This window comes from Dendropsophus ebraccatus, chromosome 7 (assembly GCF_027789765.1).
Source record: "Dendropsophus ebraccatus isolate aDenEbr1 chromosome 7, aDenEbr1.pat, whole genome shotgun sequence".
Lineage (NCBI taxonomy): Eukaryota > Metazoa > Chordata > Amphibia > Anura > Hylidae > Dendropsophus > Dendropsophus ebraccatus.
The window spans coordinates 141788947-141805380 of record NC_091460.1 but is presented as its reverse complement, the minus strand read 5'-3'; the positions used below and the strand labels follow the sequence as shown (position 1 = coordinate 141805380).

At 45.0% G+C, this 16434-nt stretch overlaps 1 protein-coding gene across 1 annotated transcript in view; it reads right to left on the bottom strand.

Annotated features, from left to right (window-relative positions):
* Nucleotides 1–2727: 2727 nt before the first annotated feature.
* NAA15 (N-alpha-acetyltransferase 15, NatA auxiliary subunit) overlaps nucleotides 2728–16434 on the bottom strand; it is a 35115-nt gene continuing 21408 nt past the window's right edge. Inside the window, exons 11-20 of the mRNA XM_069978623.1 lie at nucleotides 15590–15759; nucleotides 15316–15468; nucleotides 14453–14581; nucleotides 13227–13440; nucleotides 11169–11362; nucleotides 10945–11053; nucleotides 10283–10381; nucleotides 9492–9635; nucleotides 8270–8367; nucleotides 2728–3052 (exon numbers count right to left, since the gene is read on the bottom strand). Of these exons, the coding sequence (XP_069834724.1) occupies nucleotides 2852–3052; nucleotides 8270–8367; nucleotides 9492–9635; nucleotides 10283–10381; nucleotides 10945–11053; nucleotides 11169–11362; nucleotides 13227–13440; nucleotides 14453–14581; nucleotides 15316–15468; nucleotides 15590–15759 (1511 nt within the window). The 3' untranslated portion in view covers nucleotides 2728–2851. The remainder of the gene's footprint in view (nucleotides 3053–8269; nucleotides 8368–9491; nucleotides 9636–10282; nucleotides 10382–10944; nucleotides 11054–11168; nucleotides 11363–13226; nucleotides 13441–14452; nucleotides 14582–15315; nucleotides 15469–15589; nucleotides 15760–16434) is intronic.

Genomic DNA, 16434 nt, shown 5'->3' with positions numbered 1-16434 from the left:
AACCGTTGTGTTTGTAAGTCGATGGTTCAGAGAAAAGATTCTCAAAGTCTGTCATGACGAGAGAGGAAAAGGTCTCCAGGAAGCTACCTGTACTGTGGATGGGGTAGAAGACGGATTTAGGTTTAAGACCACTACCAATCGGAGGGGGGACAAGATTTGATAATGTGGTGGTGGTGGGGGGTGCCTGCAATCTCATTACATTTATCTCTAGCGATCTGCCTCTAGCTCCCAATAGCTGCAGTGTAATATATACCTTTTGCCTTATCATTACATCAACCCTATGTATACAACTGTATCGATTAGTGTTTGTGCACCTACTGTCTTGTTTATATTATTGCCTAGCAACATTAATGGGCAGGACTGGCGCCCTTTTCTCAATCCTCTCAGTCCTTTTAAACTCCCACTGTCCTATACTCTGTATGCACAACTATCTGAGGAAGAAAGCTTATGCTTTTGAAACGCATAATACTCTGTGCGTATTCTAAATAAACTTTTTAAATATTACCATCATCGTTCCTGTAATTCCACTGAGGCAGCGCTGGCATCTAGGAGTTGGACGCTTTTTTTCCGCTATTTGCCATCTAGGAACTTGCTGAGAGAAGATTGCAGGGTGTTGTGCTGTGCAGGACTGCTCTGTGCTCACTCGCTCCTCTCACCCCCTCCCCTCTCCATAGAGCATAATGGACACAGAACTCCTGCTTCTTCTGAAGTGAGGGGGGAGCTAGAAAAACAACTTTTCAGTACATAAGGAAACTCTTTTGGTAAATAAAACCTATTACAGAGTTTCTTAAAATACTATAGATATTTTTTGTTTTCAGAAAAATGACCCTGAAATGACAGCTACGCTTTAAATAATATTTTTATGGTAAACATTTTTTTAAGAATGTTTGTCAGAATCATAAAATAATCCTGAGATCTTCCAGTTTTCATTCTCACCACTGGGGCTAAAACTAAGCTGAGACTTCCTGTAGTGTCTGTATTTATAAGAGGAGGCTGCTGTAAAGTGATCTGTACAGCATTGCAGCGTCATGTGACACCAGTAGATAGGGGAGTCAATAGCAGCTCCCTGAGGAATGACCTCTTCACAGGTCACAGAGCACACTCAGTAATGTTTCACATTCATTTCAAGGGGACAGACTGTCTATTGTCATCTATGTCCATGAGTCGATGTAAAATGTCACTAAATGCTGTTAAAAACAGCCCAGGCAAGATGGCCGCCCCCAAAGCAATGTTCAAAAAGTGAATTAAAAAAAATAGGAAACAGAAAACAATTTTTACTATCTGACTCTAATCGGTATAAAAGATTTGGGTGACACATTCTCTTTAAAACCACAGAACTGGAAAAATTGTTTCTGCACATGTGGAGAAGTTTAAAGGTGTAACACTAAATGTTAGAGCTACTGATCTCCATAGTATACAGTGTTTATGACCCGATTTCAAGAATTGTATTATCAGCCAGAAAAACACAGTTAATTATCATGAGAAAATAGAATAAAATAAATAGTAGTATAGATAGTATATAGCCACCATAACCACTGTAACCATAGGTGTTCAGAACTGCCACCAACCGGTTCAACTCATCAATTGTTTTTCAAAAGATTTTATTGCATTATATTTGGTACCTTATGTTTGACAACAAAAAGGAAATGACATAAGTATCTGCAGAGATAAGAAGCTGCTATTGGAAGAAGGGAATTCAGTATCTGTTGCTCCATTACAAAGCATAGATCCTCTCTGAGCAGGAAAGTCATCTTAGAAAGAAAGGGCTTCAAGTATTACAAACCTGCCACTGTGGAAAAAAAAATCCAGAGGTATCTAAACTGCAGAAACTTTGTTTAATCTGCATAACATGAACAAGGCCTGCGGAGGTTAATGTCTCGAAAGACCACCAGACCCAATGGCAATCCACTTTTCATCAAGCCAGCTATGAATCACACAGACAAGGCAGAGAGTCCTTGACAACCCATTCCGTTGGTGTCACATACACAGTGCATGATTTCTTTTGGTACTTGCAATACAGTTCTGACATGTTTGGCAAAAAAAAAAGTTAAAAATTGTTGGGCGGGGCCTAGATGTCATCTCAAAACAGTAAAGATCATAACTCAAGTTCTCGCAAATAGGTTATTCTAAAATTGACAAAAAAAAAAATTGTAAAAAAAACACAAATTAAGTATCCGGAGAATGTCACCATACTGTATTTTTGTGAAAGTCCTCGGGTTCTCAAGATACTCACTTTATTATATGCAATATGGAGACCACACTTTCCTTTCTATGCGTTTCCTGTGGAGGATTTCCGATAACCTGGAAAGCCCAGAGTATCGCTTGTGCCAATAATAAAAGAAGAAAAATCCAGTGCTAAAACAGCAACCTGACCCTGTGCAACATCCGAGGCGTCTGCAGAGCTGACTGTATGCTGCAGGCCCCTCTGACATTATTGGCAGCGTGCTGTCCGAGATCAGCGATCTCTCAATAAAGGGGGGGAGGGGGGATAAGGTAAGTAATATTTCTGCCACACACCTGCTCGGACCACTGTAACGCCCTCTTACGCTGCCCATAAATGATCCATTTTAAAAACAGCGTTTTATTCACCTTTTATTCCCTCTTCAAATTTTAGCAGCAAAAGGTTAAATTTTAAGAACTTGCTCCACCCATATCCTGTCATACATTGTATGCTTCTCTGCAGCAGGATACAGAACATTAAAAAGAAAAAAAAAAAGTAAAACAATCTTTAAAGGCAACAACTCTTTTACTCCTTTTTCAATCTCCACATAAGTTACAGAGCAATACAGCAGGTGCGTGACAAAAATATTAGATTGTTGATATGGTCCAATGTCTGTTCGATATCAGCTGTTCACATTTCGTTTGCCAGTTCCTCTGGTTCGGCAGAACTATCTCCGTTAATTGTGATACTCATGTCGTCTTCGTATCCAGGTGGCATGAAAGCTAAAGCATAAGGGTACAGCTTGTGGCAGCTCGCTCTGTAAGACTCAGCAGCTTCTTTGTTGTCTCCTAAGCTGCCATCACGCAAGGCTCCTAGTACTTCAGTACACGTCTGCAAAATACAGGAAATTAAAATCTAACATGTATCACACAATGAAAGCGCTACAAATGTACAGTATGTATATGTATATCAACTCGAGGGGTTTTCTACCCTGTTGCCTCTGATGGCTACCCCTGGATCTGACCATTACTCACTTGAGAGCCAAGGTCCCTTAGAACAGTGTTTCTCAACCTGCGGTACGTGTACCCCAGGGGGTACGCGCCGCAGGTTGAAGGGGTACACGGGAGGTGGGGGGGAAACAAAAACTTTGGCTCTGGGTGCCGGGACATTGCTATCACTGAGCAATGTCCCTGCACCAAGCACAGCAGCAGCTCAGCAGCGTTCTGTGGCGGACGGGAGATGCTGCTGGAGGAGGCATGGAGACAGTCAGGGATGCAGCGTCTGGTGCACGCTGTCCCCCTGCGGCTCCTGGATCCGGGAGCGGCGAGAAGGTGATGGGGAAAGAGAGGAGGTAAGGGGGATGGATTTGGCATCGGGGCGGGAGGGAGCTATTAGCAGTTGAGAGGACTCCGGCCAGCTCCCGGTCAGAGAACAGGGCCAGCGACTGGTCGTGGTGGGCGGGGCTCTGGCAGGAGGTGTATGTGGACCAGAAGATGGGGCAGCCCCCACGTCGATGGCCCGCTGCTGCCGCTTGTCCCTGGCCGAGGGCTCGCCTCCTCCGGCCTGCCCCGGAGGTGGTCCTGGACCCTGGTAAATGTGGGGGAGGCCCCATCTCCCGATCCACATACAACTCCTGCCAGAGCCCCAGGTGGGATAGTTGCGCGCACTGCAACCCCCTTCCCCCCCGGTTCTCTGACCTGGAGCTCCCCGGACCCCTCTTAATAGCACCTTCCCACCCCGATTGTGCCCACAACACAAAATCCACCCCATCAGCATCTATCACCTCCTCTGTCCCCCCCCCCCCATCACCTCCTCTGTCCCCCCCCCCCCCATCACCTCCTCTGTCCCCCCCCATCACCTCCTCTGTCCCCCCCCCCATCACCTCCTCTGTCCCCCCCCCCATCACCTCCTCTGTCCCCCCCCCATCACCTCCTCTGTCCCCCCCCCCATCACCTCCTCTGTCCCCCCCCCCATCACCTCCTCTGTCCCCCCCCCATCACCTCCTCTGTCCCCCCCCCATCACCTCCTCTGTCCCCCCCCCATCACCTCCTCTGTCCCCCCCCATAACCTCCTCTGTCCCCCCCCATCACCTCCTCTGTCCCCCCCCATCACCTCCTCTGTCCCCCCCATCACCTCCTCTGTCCCCCCCCCCCATCACCTCCTCTGTCCCCCCCCCCATCACCTCCTCTGTCCCCCCCCCATCACCTCCTCTGTCCCCCCCCCATCACCTCCTCTCTCTCCCCCCATCACCTCCTCTCTCTCCCCCCATCACCTCCTCTGTCACCCCCAATCACCTCCTCTCTCCCCCAATCACCTCCTCTCTCCCCCCAATCACCTCCTCTCTCCCCCAATCACCTCCTCTCTCCCCCAATCACCTCCTCTCTCCCCCAATCACCTCCTCTTTCCTTCTTTTCCCCCTCAGACCTTACTCTCCCCATAATCTTCTCGTGGCTCAGAGGCTGGAGAATAGAGGAAAACCCGCTCCATGCCCAGATTGGGTGAGTGTAATGTTTTTTTTGTTGTGTTGGGGCAGGAGGGGGAAGTAGAATGGTGGGCATTACTATGGGGGCACTGGGCAGTATTTTGAGGGCACAGCAGGGCAGGGAGTATTACTATGGGGGAAGGGTAGGGAGCATTACTATGAGAGCACAGCAGGGCAGGGTGAATTACTATGGGGGCAGGGCAGGGTGAATTACTATGGGAGCACAGCAGCTCCTCTGTCCCCCCATCACCTGGGGATGAGGTATCTAGGTACGTATGGGGGGGAGGTATCTGGCTACGTATGGGGAGGAGGTATCTGGCTACATAGAAGAAGGCATCCTGACTACATGGGGGGAGGTATCTGGCTGCAAAGGACATTCTTATTTACAGACAGCATATCTGGCAGTAAGGGGCATATCTGATTCCGGGGGGCACTTATGGCTCCATGGGACATACCTGGCTGCAAGAGGCATACCTAGCCAAAATAGGTATATGTGTTTGGAAAGGGTGTATCTGGCTCCAGGGGCATACCTAACTGAAAGGGACATACCATGCTTACCTGCCTGCGCTCCCACCTGTTTCTCTGGCCAATCAGTGCACTGTCTCACCGCAGCCACTGATTAGATGAGCGGCTGTCAGTGAGCCGGATGCCAGAGAAGCAGGTGGGAGTGCAGGCAGGTAAGTATGATCTGTTAAGGACCGGCGGCTAATTAGGTAAATAGGCTGTGGCCACATTCTTGCAGCAGAATGAAAATCCTCTGTGAGCATGCAGAGCCATAGGCCATAACAGTACAGAGTATCACAGCGTATTTAGCTGTGAAGTGTACGTGTGAATCTACCCTGAAGCAATGTTATTAATGGATTGCATCCTTGGGGGTACTTGGCTGGAGCATCTCGTCACATGGGGGTACTTGGCTTGAAAAGGTTGAGAAACACTGCCTTAGAACATCTGATTGGGAGGGCCGACTACTGAGATTGGGCCATCGATTTTATAAGGCTGGATAACCACTTATAGTATTAACCAGCTGAATGTTCCAAGCAACATTGGTTGTTTAATACAATGTTATTTAAAAGAGAAGTCCGGTGAAAATTTTTATTAAAGTATTGTATTTCCCCCCAAAAGTTATACAAATCCCTAATATACACATATTACGGGAAATGCACAAAAGGACATTTTTCACTTACTACTGCACCAAGGCTTCACTTTCTGGATAACATGGTGATGTCACTTCCTGGATTACATGGCGATGTCACGACCAGACTCCCAGAGCTGTGTGGGCTGTGGCTGCTGGAGAGGATGATGGCAGGGGGACACAGGGCACTGGAGGGACACTGAGCATCCCTCTGCCATCATCCTCTCCAGCCGCAGCCCTGGGAGTCGGGTTGTGACATCACCATGTTATCCAGGAAGTGACATCACCGTGTTGTCCAGGAAGTGAAGCCTTGATGCAGTAGTAAGTGCAGGGGAAAAAAAACACTTTATAAGCATTTCCCAATATACACTTATGGGATTTGTATAACTTTTGGGGGGCAATACTATACTTTAATAAAAATTTTCACCAGACTTCTCCTTTAAGGTCACCGTGTCCATGGTACTCCAGCATTGAAAGCTTCTTCTATCTATAACATCGACCCCATCCAGCCAGGTACCTGCATAAACAGAGAAACCTCTACTGTCTTGCCCCAACAGGGATAGGAAATCACTGAAGGGTGTTGTGGGGACGGGCCATTTAACCTGTCTTTCCTATCCCTATTAGGGTGTGGGTGTCAACCACTGGTGGTTCCGTTGTGGAGAAAAACCCACCATTAGTGCACATTGTCAATATACTAAGCAATGGCATTTACTTTTTGATGGAGTAAATACCAGGGTAGGTATTTTCTGGTTATGTATGCCCCATCTCCAGATGAGCATTACGGTAGTAAAAAAACATATATTGTGGGAGGCATCAATATGTCTGGGTGACAATGTATAGTAATTCATTTACATCAGGGGTGGGGAACCTCCGGCCCGCGGGCCGCATCCGGCCCCTGAGACCTCCCGATGCGGCCCGCAGCTCCCCTGTGATGCGCGCTGCTCTGGAGGAGGAAGGAGCCGGCATACACAGCATCCTCTGGTGTCTGTGACAGCTGCCGGACACAGGAGGATGCTGTCTATGCCGGCTTCTTCCCCAGCAGAGCGGCGCGTGTCTTCAGTCTCCTGCGGGCCGCGCGATGACGTCATTTCATCGCGCGCCGCCTGCAGGAGAAGACCGGCACAGAGGACCTGGGACAGAAGAGGACATGGGCAGCGTGGGAACGGAGGTAAGGTGAGTCGGATGTTTATTTTTTTTATTTGGGGGTTAACTAGGCCACCAGGGACATGCCTGATAGGGGTTAACTAGGCCACCAGGGATATGCCTGATGGAGGGTTAAATAGGCCACCAGGGACATGCCTGATGGGGGTTAACTAGGCCACCAGGGACATGCCTGATGGGGGTTAACTAGGCCACCAGGGACATGCCTGATGGGGGTTAACTAGGCCACCAGGGACATGCCTGATGGGGGTTAACTAGGCCACCAGGGACATGCCTGATGGGGGTTAACTAGGCCACCAGGGACATGCCTGATGGGGGTTAACTAGGCCACCAGGGACATGCCTGATGGGGGTTAAATAGGCCACCAGGGACATGCCTGATGGGGGTTAAATAGGCCACCAGGGACATGCCTGATGGGGGTTAAATAGGCCACCAGGGACATGCCTGATGGAGGGTTAAATAGGACACCAGGGACATGCCTGATGGGGGTTAACTAGGCCACCAGGGACATGCCTGATGGGGGTTAACTAGGCCACCAGGGACATGCCTGATGGGGGTTAACTAGGCCACCAGGGACATGCCTGATGGGGGTTAACTAGGCCACCAGGGACATGCCTGATGGGGGTTAACTAGGCCACCAGGGACATGCCTGATGGGGGTTAACTAGGCCACCAGGGACATGCCTGATGGGGGTTAACTAGGCTACCAGGGACATGCCTGATGGGGGTTAACTAGGCTACCAGGGACATGACTGATGGGGTTTAACTAGGCCACCAGGGACATGACTGATGGGGGTTAACTAGGCCACCTGGGACATGACTGATGGGGGTTAACTAGGCTACCAGGGACATGCCTGATGGGGGTTAACTAGGCTACCAGGGACATGACTTGGGGGTTAACTAGACTACAAGGGGCATCACTGGGGGGGTTAACTACAATAGCAGGGGAACTAGGGGAACAATACTTTGCCTTGCCCCGGGTGCTGCTAACCCACGCTACTAACTGCCGCACACGGTATGCGGCCCTCGAATGATTTTATTAACGCCCGACCGGGCCTCGACATGGAAAAGGTTCCCCACCCCTGATTTACATCATTTACTTCCTTTTTTGCTAAGTTGGAAAGTGGAAATAAAGGAGAAGCTAAGTGCTGGGTTTGCATAAATTTGGTGCAGTATAATAAATAGAAGAAATGTAAGAAAGCTGTAGACATCATGCTTTTATTAGAACCGCTCCCAGGTAGGACGGGACAAGTAGGGACCCCCCCCCCGCAACAAGCCATGCTTTAAAAATACTGCATCATATACACAGATGAAAGGGAGAGCAGATCATTTACCTGGAGGCTTCTGTTTGTGAGTGATTCATCCAATGCAATGGCCAACTCCACCGCTCGTTTCTGACTAGAAGGGTCCAGGTAATACATCATTTTGGCAGCTGTGAAAATGGGAGGAAAAAAACCTTATTAATACAAGTCAAATATGTACATAAATTATCTGTGCTAACCCAACAACTATAAGCAAAGTTTGGTACATGAAATTAAAATGTCACTGTTTGTTTTTTTTGGAGAAATCATTAGTCCAGGCGATTTTAAGAAACTTTGTAATTAGGTTTATTAGGAAAATATGTCATTATCTGCACTCAAAAAGACTTTCCCCAGGTCCCCCCCCCCTCCCTCATTCACTGCTCATTATCAGGAAATCAGTCAAGCCCTGTGTAACCTATGGAGAGGGAAGGGGGGAGGAGGGAGATTAGTCACCAGCAGAGAACAAAGGATTACACAGCGGGACCTGTGTGGAAGCCGGTATTTAGAGGTCAGTGCTGACTTCAGAGGAGCCCAGCTGTAAATTAACTCTTTGTTGTCCTGTTTAGGTGCCTCATCTCTCTACACCCCTCCCCTCTCCATAGAAAACCATGAAGACAGGGGGGAGAGCTTCAAACTGCTTTTTCATGATAAAAATGCATTTTCCGGCTAATAAACCCGATAAAGTTTCTTAAAATCGCCTGTACAATTTGATTTCTGCAAAAAAAAAAAAAAAAATAAAAAAATTTAAACGATAGTGACACTTTTAGGCTCATCAGGGCACCTGGAAAAATAATTCTACTATACCCATAACTATATGACACATAAAATGGGGCTTGATATTCCTGATCTTCTGCTGAGTAGGAATCCTGCTCTCTTCCCAAAGCTGCGGCTGTAGCTTCAAAGCAGTCTCTGAGCCGACATGCTGCGCAGCCAATCACTGGCCGTGGCGGTCCTGGCCAATGATTTGTGAGCGTCCGGTCACCCAATCTAGCAGAACAGCGCTAGTTTGCATTATTGATCGGGCCGCCATCGGCCCATCTAATAGAACCCCAAGTGTAGTCTACACAAACCTGCATATGAGTGTGGTCATCCCCCCTCATCGCTAGGTGACCACTAGTAATCGGCTACTAAGCTTTGCAGTATGATGCACTGGATAGTGAGTCTGAAGGACTTCCGATAGAAAACTGCAACGGAAACCTCTCAGGCTCTGACTGGATTTTCCCCATTAAGAACATTGGTCACGGTGATAGCTTACCAGATAATCTGTGTGGTATAGAGCCAATATTCTCTTTCAGGAAAGCATTATTGAAGTTCGCAGGACTGGTTTCACCAAAATGTCTGTTCATCTCTTGTTTTAACACTGTTCTAACGGATTCATTTAGTTCTTTGCTCTCCGATACTGTTACAGGAAAGAAAGAGACAACGGGGATATTAAAGGGGTTATCCAAAAAACATGCTGTGAAATACTTGTTACGAAGCCCCCTGGTGTTCTGTTTATTCCCTCTTAAAGTGAGACTGTCACACAATACCCCCCCCCCTTTGATGTGAAATTCTCAGCACCATTTAGTTGTTTAGATGCTGCACAAACTGTATAAAATGTCTTTGCGGGGCTTCATTTCCATCTTCCTACCTACGTTGTCCCCGCCTCCTAGGTGATGTCATCAGAATTGGCTGCTCCTACTGCAGTGGAGGCTGGGATTCATCTTCTCCACAGAAGATGAATCCCAGCCTCCACTGTAGGAGCTGCCCATTTTGATGATGTCACATAGGGGGCAGGGACTACGGCACCAACATAGGCGGGAAGATGGGAGGACACTGTTGACGAATTATAAAAAGCACTTTTGACCAGAAAGATAAAAAAAGACGTTTTATACAGGTAAATATAAACTGTGCAGCGTGTAAACTTCTAAAAGGTGCTGAGAACTGCACATATCAGGAGTAGAAAGGGGCGACAATACCACTTTATGTCACCTTTGTGAAGTATACTTGACAAAGACTCCAAAGTTTGAGAACAAATGTATCGTTGTAATAGGTTCTCACACTTACCTGCACTAAAGAAACGGACCAAACACTGGTGGAGCCAAGGGTGATTTGGGTCTATGGCAAACGCTCTCTTCACAGATTGCAACATCAAAAGGAATTTTTCTTTAAAAAAAAAAGTAAGAAAAGGAAATCATGTGAATCACTGTTCAGACGTTTTAGGAGACAAAAGAGAAGTTTAATGGCATAAAACAGGGACGGGGGAACCTTCGGCCCTCTAGCTGTTGGAAAACCACAATTCCCATCATGCCTGGACAGCCTTCGGCTGATGGGAGTTGTACTTTGGCAACAGCTGGAGGGCCAAAGGTTCCAATCCCCGGCATAACACAAGAAATACTCACCTGATAAATTCTATCCAGCACTGCCAATCTGATGGCCCTTACATCCCTTTGTATACTGGGCTGTGACATGGACATACACTGTGCTGTATACCGCCGGGGGTCAGTAACTGGCAGCTGTGGCTGCCTGGGTATACGACACTGTCCTATGTCTCTAGCACAGTATATAAACAGCAGTAAAAAACCACCAGAGCGGCGTCGCTGTAACAATAGGAATTTATCAGAAGAGTCACTGTTATTTCTAACATCTCCCCCATTATTTGAAACATATCTGTCAGCACAATGTAGGTTCCATTATAAAAGTTTGGGGCCATGTGCAATTTTTATTACCTTTCCTGAAGTAAATTTCAAAGGCATATAGATGAGTTTCTATTTTGTTCTTCACCAAGTTCTTCAACGGTGTTAAAAATTTTATAGCCTCTTCCAAAGGATTGTCCACCTGTTGTACATAGACAATTCTGTATAAGCTACATCCGCTATAAACTCAATCTGAACTGATTTTTCTTTCTTCAGGTAAAAAATAAAAAAAAGCTCTATATCCATAACCGTAATACCTTGGCCAATTTTTCAGGAATAAGCTCTTCTTTTGGGCCACCAATTTCCTCGTCGTCATCCTCCTTTTTCTTCTTCTGGTTCCTCTGCTGCTTCTCCTTCTCGGCGTTCTTCTTCTCTTCCTCTAGCTGAGCCTTCTTTTGGGCTTTCCTCTGTTTGTTTCGCAGCTTCTTCAGTTCTTTGTCAGACATATTGGCTAAAGCAGATATGAAAAGTGATTGAAGCATATGAATAATTCTGGCTAATATTACAAATATAACAAAGGCCACAAACAGTATCGGCCAATTAACAACCAGGACTATGGTCAAACCCTTTTCTTTGGACTACTTGCCTACTCCGAGAGTTGGACAATTAACCTGTAAGTAACAGGGCAAAGAAGCAGGTTTACTAGTTTACAGATATAGTAAACTATGCCAAAACATTGTGCACATAGGCACCTCTCCTTGCAAACATGCACACTACATTAGATATTACCAGCTTTCCACAGGGGGTATGGTTTAAAATGTGTCACAAATGCTCCAAAATGTTTGCATATAATACTGGTGAAAAGTAAGGGCCTTATTACACGGGACAATTATTGTTCGAAAAATTGTTAGATCGTTTGGATTTGAATGATAATCGTTTAGTGTAATAGCAGACAACAATGCATAGAGTTTGGACCTATTTTTATCGTTGATCGTTCGCATGGAATAAGACGTCATTCACAGTAGTGACGAATGCAATAGTGACAACAAGAAAACCGCAAGAACGATCATAAGTAACGATCATCGTTCCGTGTAATTGGGCGAACGATTTCAGGTCGTTCGCAATAGCGGTCATTTGAGATCGTTTATCGTTGAAAAATCGCTTCGTGTAATAGTGCCCTAATACAATATAGTACCTAATACCCTAGTACAATCAATAGCCGACCAATAAAAAGAACAGAGACGATGCACCACAACTAAAGCATGAGCCACTTTGGAAAAACCTGGAGCATCTTCAGACTAAGTATTTATTATTGTTGTATGTTGTTATAATAATAGGATACCACACTAACTAACTACATTAGGCTGGGTTCACACTGCATTTTTGCAATACTTCTTTTTTTTTTAATCTGTTTTTTGCAAAAAACGGATTAAAAAAAGGATGCATTTGTGTGCATCCGTTTTGATCAATTTTTCCATTGACTTACATTGTAAAAAAAAAAAAAAACGGATCAAAACGGATCCGTTTTTTTATTTTGGCGGACACAAACGTAGCTGACACTACTTTTGTGTCATTTAAAAAAACTGATCCGTTTTGATCCTTTTTCTACAATGGAAGTCAATGGAAAAACAGCTCAAAATGGATGCACACAAATGCATGCATTTTTTTTTTTTTTTTTTGCAAAAAAACGGATTGAAAAAACGCAGTGTGAACCCAGCCTTACATGTGCACAAGGAGGCAATAAAAATAAAAATTGTGTATAACTATTTGTCTGTGAAGGTCACCATACACCTTAGACTTATTGATCTGAGGCAGATTTGTCCGATTGTATAAGGTGTATGGGGCCGTCAAATACAGGGGTTTCAAAACTCAAGCCCTCCAGCTGTTCTAAAACTACAATTCCCATCATGCCTGGACAGCCGAAGCTCGATTGAATGATAGGAATTGTAGTTTTGCAAGGAGTCAGTTACTAAAGGGTTATGGGGACCTTAAGGTTTGGCGAGTGTCTCAGCGCCAAGACCCCGACCAATACGTCAGAAGTTTTTTCTTTTAAACGATAGTTAAACTTCAATTAGTCCATGATGCTGATGGAATGGAAATATGGTACTTATGTGATTTTATTCTATTATTGTTGATCACAAGGGCCCTGCGACATTTTGTTATTTTTGTTTCCATGCCCTATATTGGCACTTAATAAATCTGACTTTAGTTCGTATAATACTTTAGGACTGATACTGTTTTATTGCGTTCTAGATTAAGTTTACACTTTAAATATTTAACCATATAAGTAAGTCTGCCCCAGTGTCTTTTTGTTATGCTTTTGTACTATATTTTACCAAACAAGCTGGAGCCGTACGATAGAACTCTGCACATACCAGTGTCTGCCTCAAGCTCCTTATTCTCATCTGTTAAGGGGTTGTCATGAAGCTTCAGGTAAATTTCTATCGCGATCCGTGCTGCTTTGAAGTAAAACGGATGTTGTCTAAGTACATCTTCTAACTTGAGCAAGTCCACATACGACCTAAGTGTAATTTTCCTCATACAGTAGGTGTGAAAATCAAACTGATCATCTGTGATCTCCACAAAATGCTGAAACAAGACAGATAAGTATATTAGTGTCAACGTTCCATATATCATCAATATTCTGAAACATTTTTTCTTGAGCACATGGTGACCAACAGAGATGAGCAAATCTACAGTAGGAACAAAGCCAATCACTTCATTCCTACTGTAAATCCACTCATCTCTAGTGACCAGTGTTTTAGACTACTTAGAAAAATCCTTTTAAAGCACATGCACCAACTGGCCATAGCATTAATGGAGAAGTGTCACGAATATTTAAAAAAAAAAAAAAAAAAAAAAAAAAGAGAAAAAATCAGAGGCAGCTGGGTGTCATTATCAGTTGGCTTCTTGGAGCATTGCGGTCTGGCGGCTGCTGTAATGTAACGACCCCACTGATGGATTGCCCGCTCAGTCAGACTGCAGCAGCGTCCCACTGCACAGCTAGTGTAACTGACTAGCTAAGCAAGCAAACCATCAGCCTGGTACGTGATATTGTAGCAACAGGAGCTGCAGGTGGCCAGCGGCAGTCAGAGATCGGTAAAGCAGTGCTGTGGGGGAACAAGAATGAGTAAGTATACTTTCTTTATTAGGGTATGTGCACACTACGGAACTAAACCAGGAATTTTAAAGCGCGTTCCGCTTGAAGTTCTGTCTGTCCCATTGACTCAATGTGATTTCTCAAGTGCAATCCGCGATCCACCCAAAGAATGGACAAGTCCATTCTTTGGGCAGATTGTGGATTGCACTTGAGAAATCACATTGAGTCAGTGGAAGAGGTGGAACTTCAAGCGGAACACGCTTGAAATTTCTTAATTCCGTAGTGTGCACATACCCTTATGTTCCCACACACCCTTGCCAGCATTTTTTATTTTTGGGGACTTCTCCTTTAAAACTCAACATTCATACACCAAAACAGCTGTAATCCATCAAGGCAAAAAGTATGTGCCGTTTCTATTCATAGTAAAGCAGCCTGCTATACATCTTGACTATATTGTCTCCGGTAATATATACATGCTACATTTTAAATATAAGCACTCACTCTTTCAATCTCATGGCATTTCTTAAGTGCTTCACCAAACTTGTTCATGGATCGGTACGCCTGTGCACACTCAGTCTGGAACCACATACACTGCATTTCATTGAGGTTTTCCACGGCCGATGTTCCCTCCTGCAAAAAAGAGGTCATACAGGCTTCTTAATATATGCATAAGTCTAATATGTCTATATAACTAATATACTGTTCACTGCTGAAAGTCCCTGAAAATCTGTTCTGATAACAGGCCACTGGATTATACTTCTCTCACTTCCCCAATCTGTGACAATATAAACGTTTGCTCTCCCTTTGCCTTCCTTATTATTATTCATTATTTGTAGCAAAAAAAATATACAGCTCTTGGAATACGGACAAATGTCTGCACTTCTAAACAGATATATGTGACTGGGTCTTTATAACAGAATATTTGGGGGAGGAGAAGAGAAAGGACTAACATGGCAATACGGTAGGGTTAGTACTCAAGAAGAACTGATGAGGGATGATGTATCTAACAAATCAACAATAAATGCAAATTGTACTTTTCACTCTTGCCACGTCAGAAGCAAGAAAAACATATGAATTTATTTTTTCTTTTGCAGCCAGATAAACCCTTTAAAAGGGTTATTTAACTTAGATTTACATGGCTGCTTTCTTCCAGAAACAGCATTACTCTTATCCTCAGTTTGAATGCAATTTTGAAGCTCAGTTCCACTGATGTGAATGGAGCTGAATTGTAATACCACACAGAACCTGAGGACAGAAGTGGCGCTGTTTTAGTAACAAATTAGCTGTGCTTTTTCTAATCATGGATAACCCCTTTAAATGTCTGTAAAAATCTACCACATTTTTAAGGACCAGAAAATACAAACCCTTGTAAACTTTGAGCACATTTCCTCTGCCTCTTTTATCATGTTGGCTTTAAGCATATACTTTGCACATTTGGAGTTGATAAACCTATCTGCTGTGTCCAGAGCCTGCGCTTCATCCATCCACCGTGCCGCCTCTTTGATGTTACCAGCATGCTAAAAGATTAGAAAGAAAACACGTTACAGGAACATAAGCAGAAAACACGTTACAGGAACATAAGAAGGCTATTTTATGTTCAGTACATAGAGCCTGTTATTCAGCAGCACGATCACACACCTTGTAGATTTTAGCTTTTACAAGGAAGAGTTCTATTAGGGTCGGTGTGCTCTCTATGGCTGCATTTATGTATTCCAGGGCTAAAGAAGGTTGCCCGATCTTGTCATAGTGCTGAGCCAAGTAGTACTGGACCCACAGTAATGTAGTGGGAGGTTCTTCTTTACCATCATCTACGGTGAAAAGAAAAGAGTTGATAGACTAGAATAGCACAGAATTCTAGAAGATTTCACTGTTCATAGACTGGTATTCCATCCAATAAAATCTAGAAAAGGGTTAAAGGGGAACTATCAGCATGTTAGACCAATCTAACCTGCTGTTATGTCCCTCTTACACAGGAGATGCTGAGGAGGAAGGTATGTCTCTTATACCATGTGCCTTATACTATATGTCCCTTACCTTCCTTCTTGGCGAATTTCTGGTGCAGTTAGTAGTTTGCTCCACCATCCGGTAAGATTTTTAGGAGCACTGCCCGCTCCCATAGCGTAGGCCAGTCCCTCTCTAATTATAATCAATGGAGCGGGACGGATTGGAGTTATGAGGTCAGGCAGCCCTCCTGTCTCAATGAACCATGGAGCAAACTACTAACTGCACCAGAATAGGTAAGAGACATCCCCGTAAGAGACATCCCCCGTAAGAGACATCCCCCGTAAGAGACATCCCCCGTAAGAGACATCCCCCGTAAGAGACATCCCCCGTAAGAGACATCCCCCGTAAGAGACATCCCCCGTAAGAGACATCCCCCGTAAGAGACATCCCCCGTAAGAGACATCCCCCGTAAGAGACATCCCCCGTAAGAGACATCCCCCGTAAGAGACATCCCCCGTAAGAGACATCCCCCGTAAGAG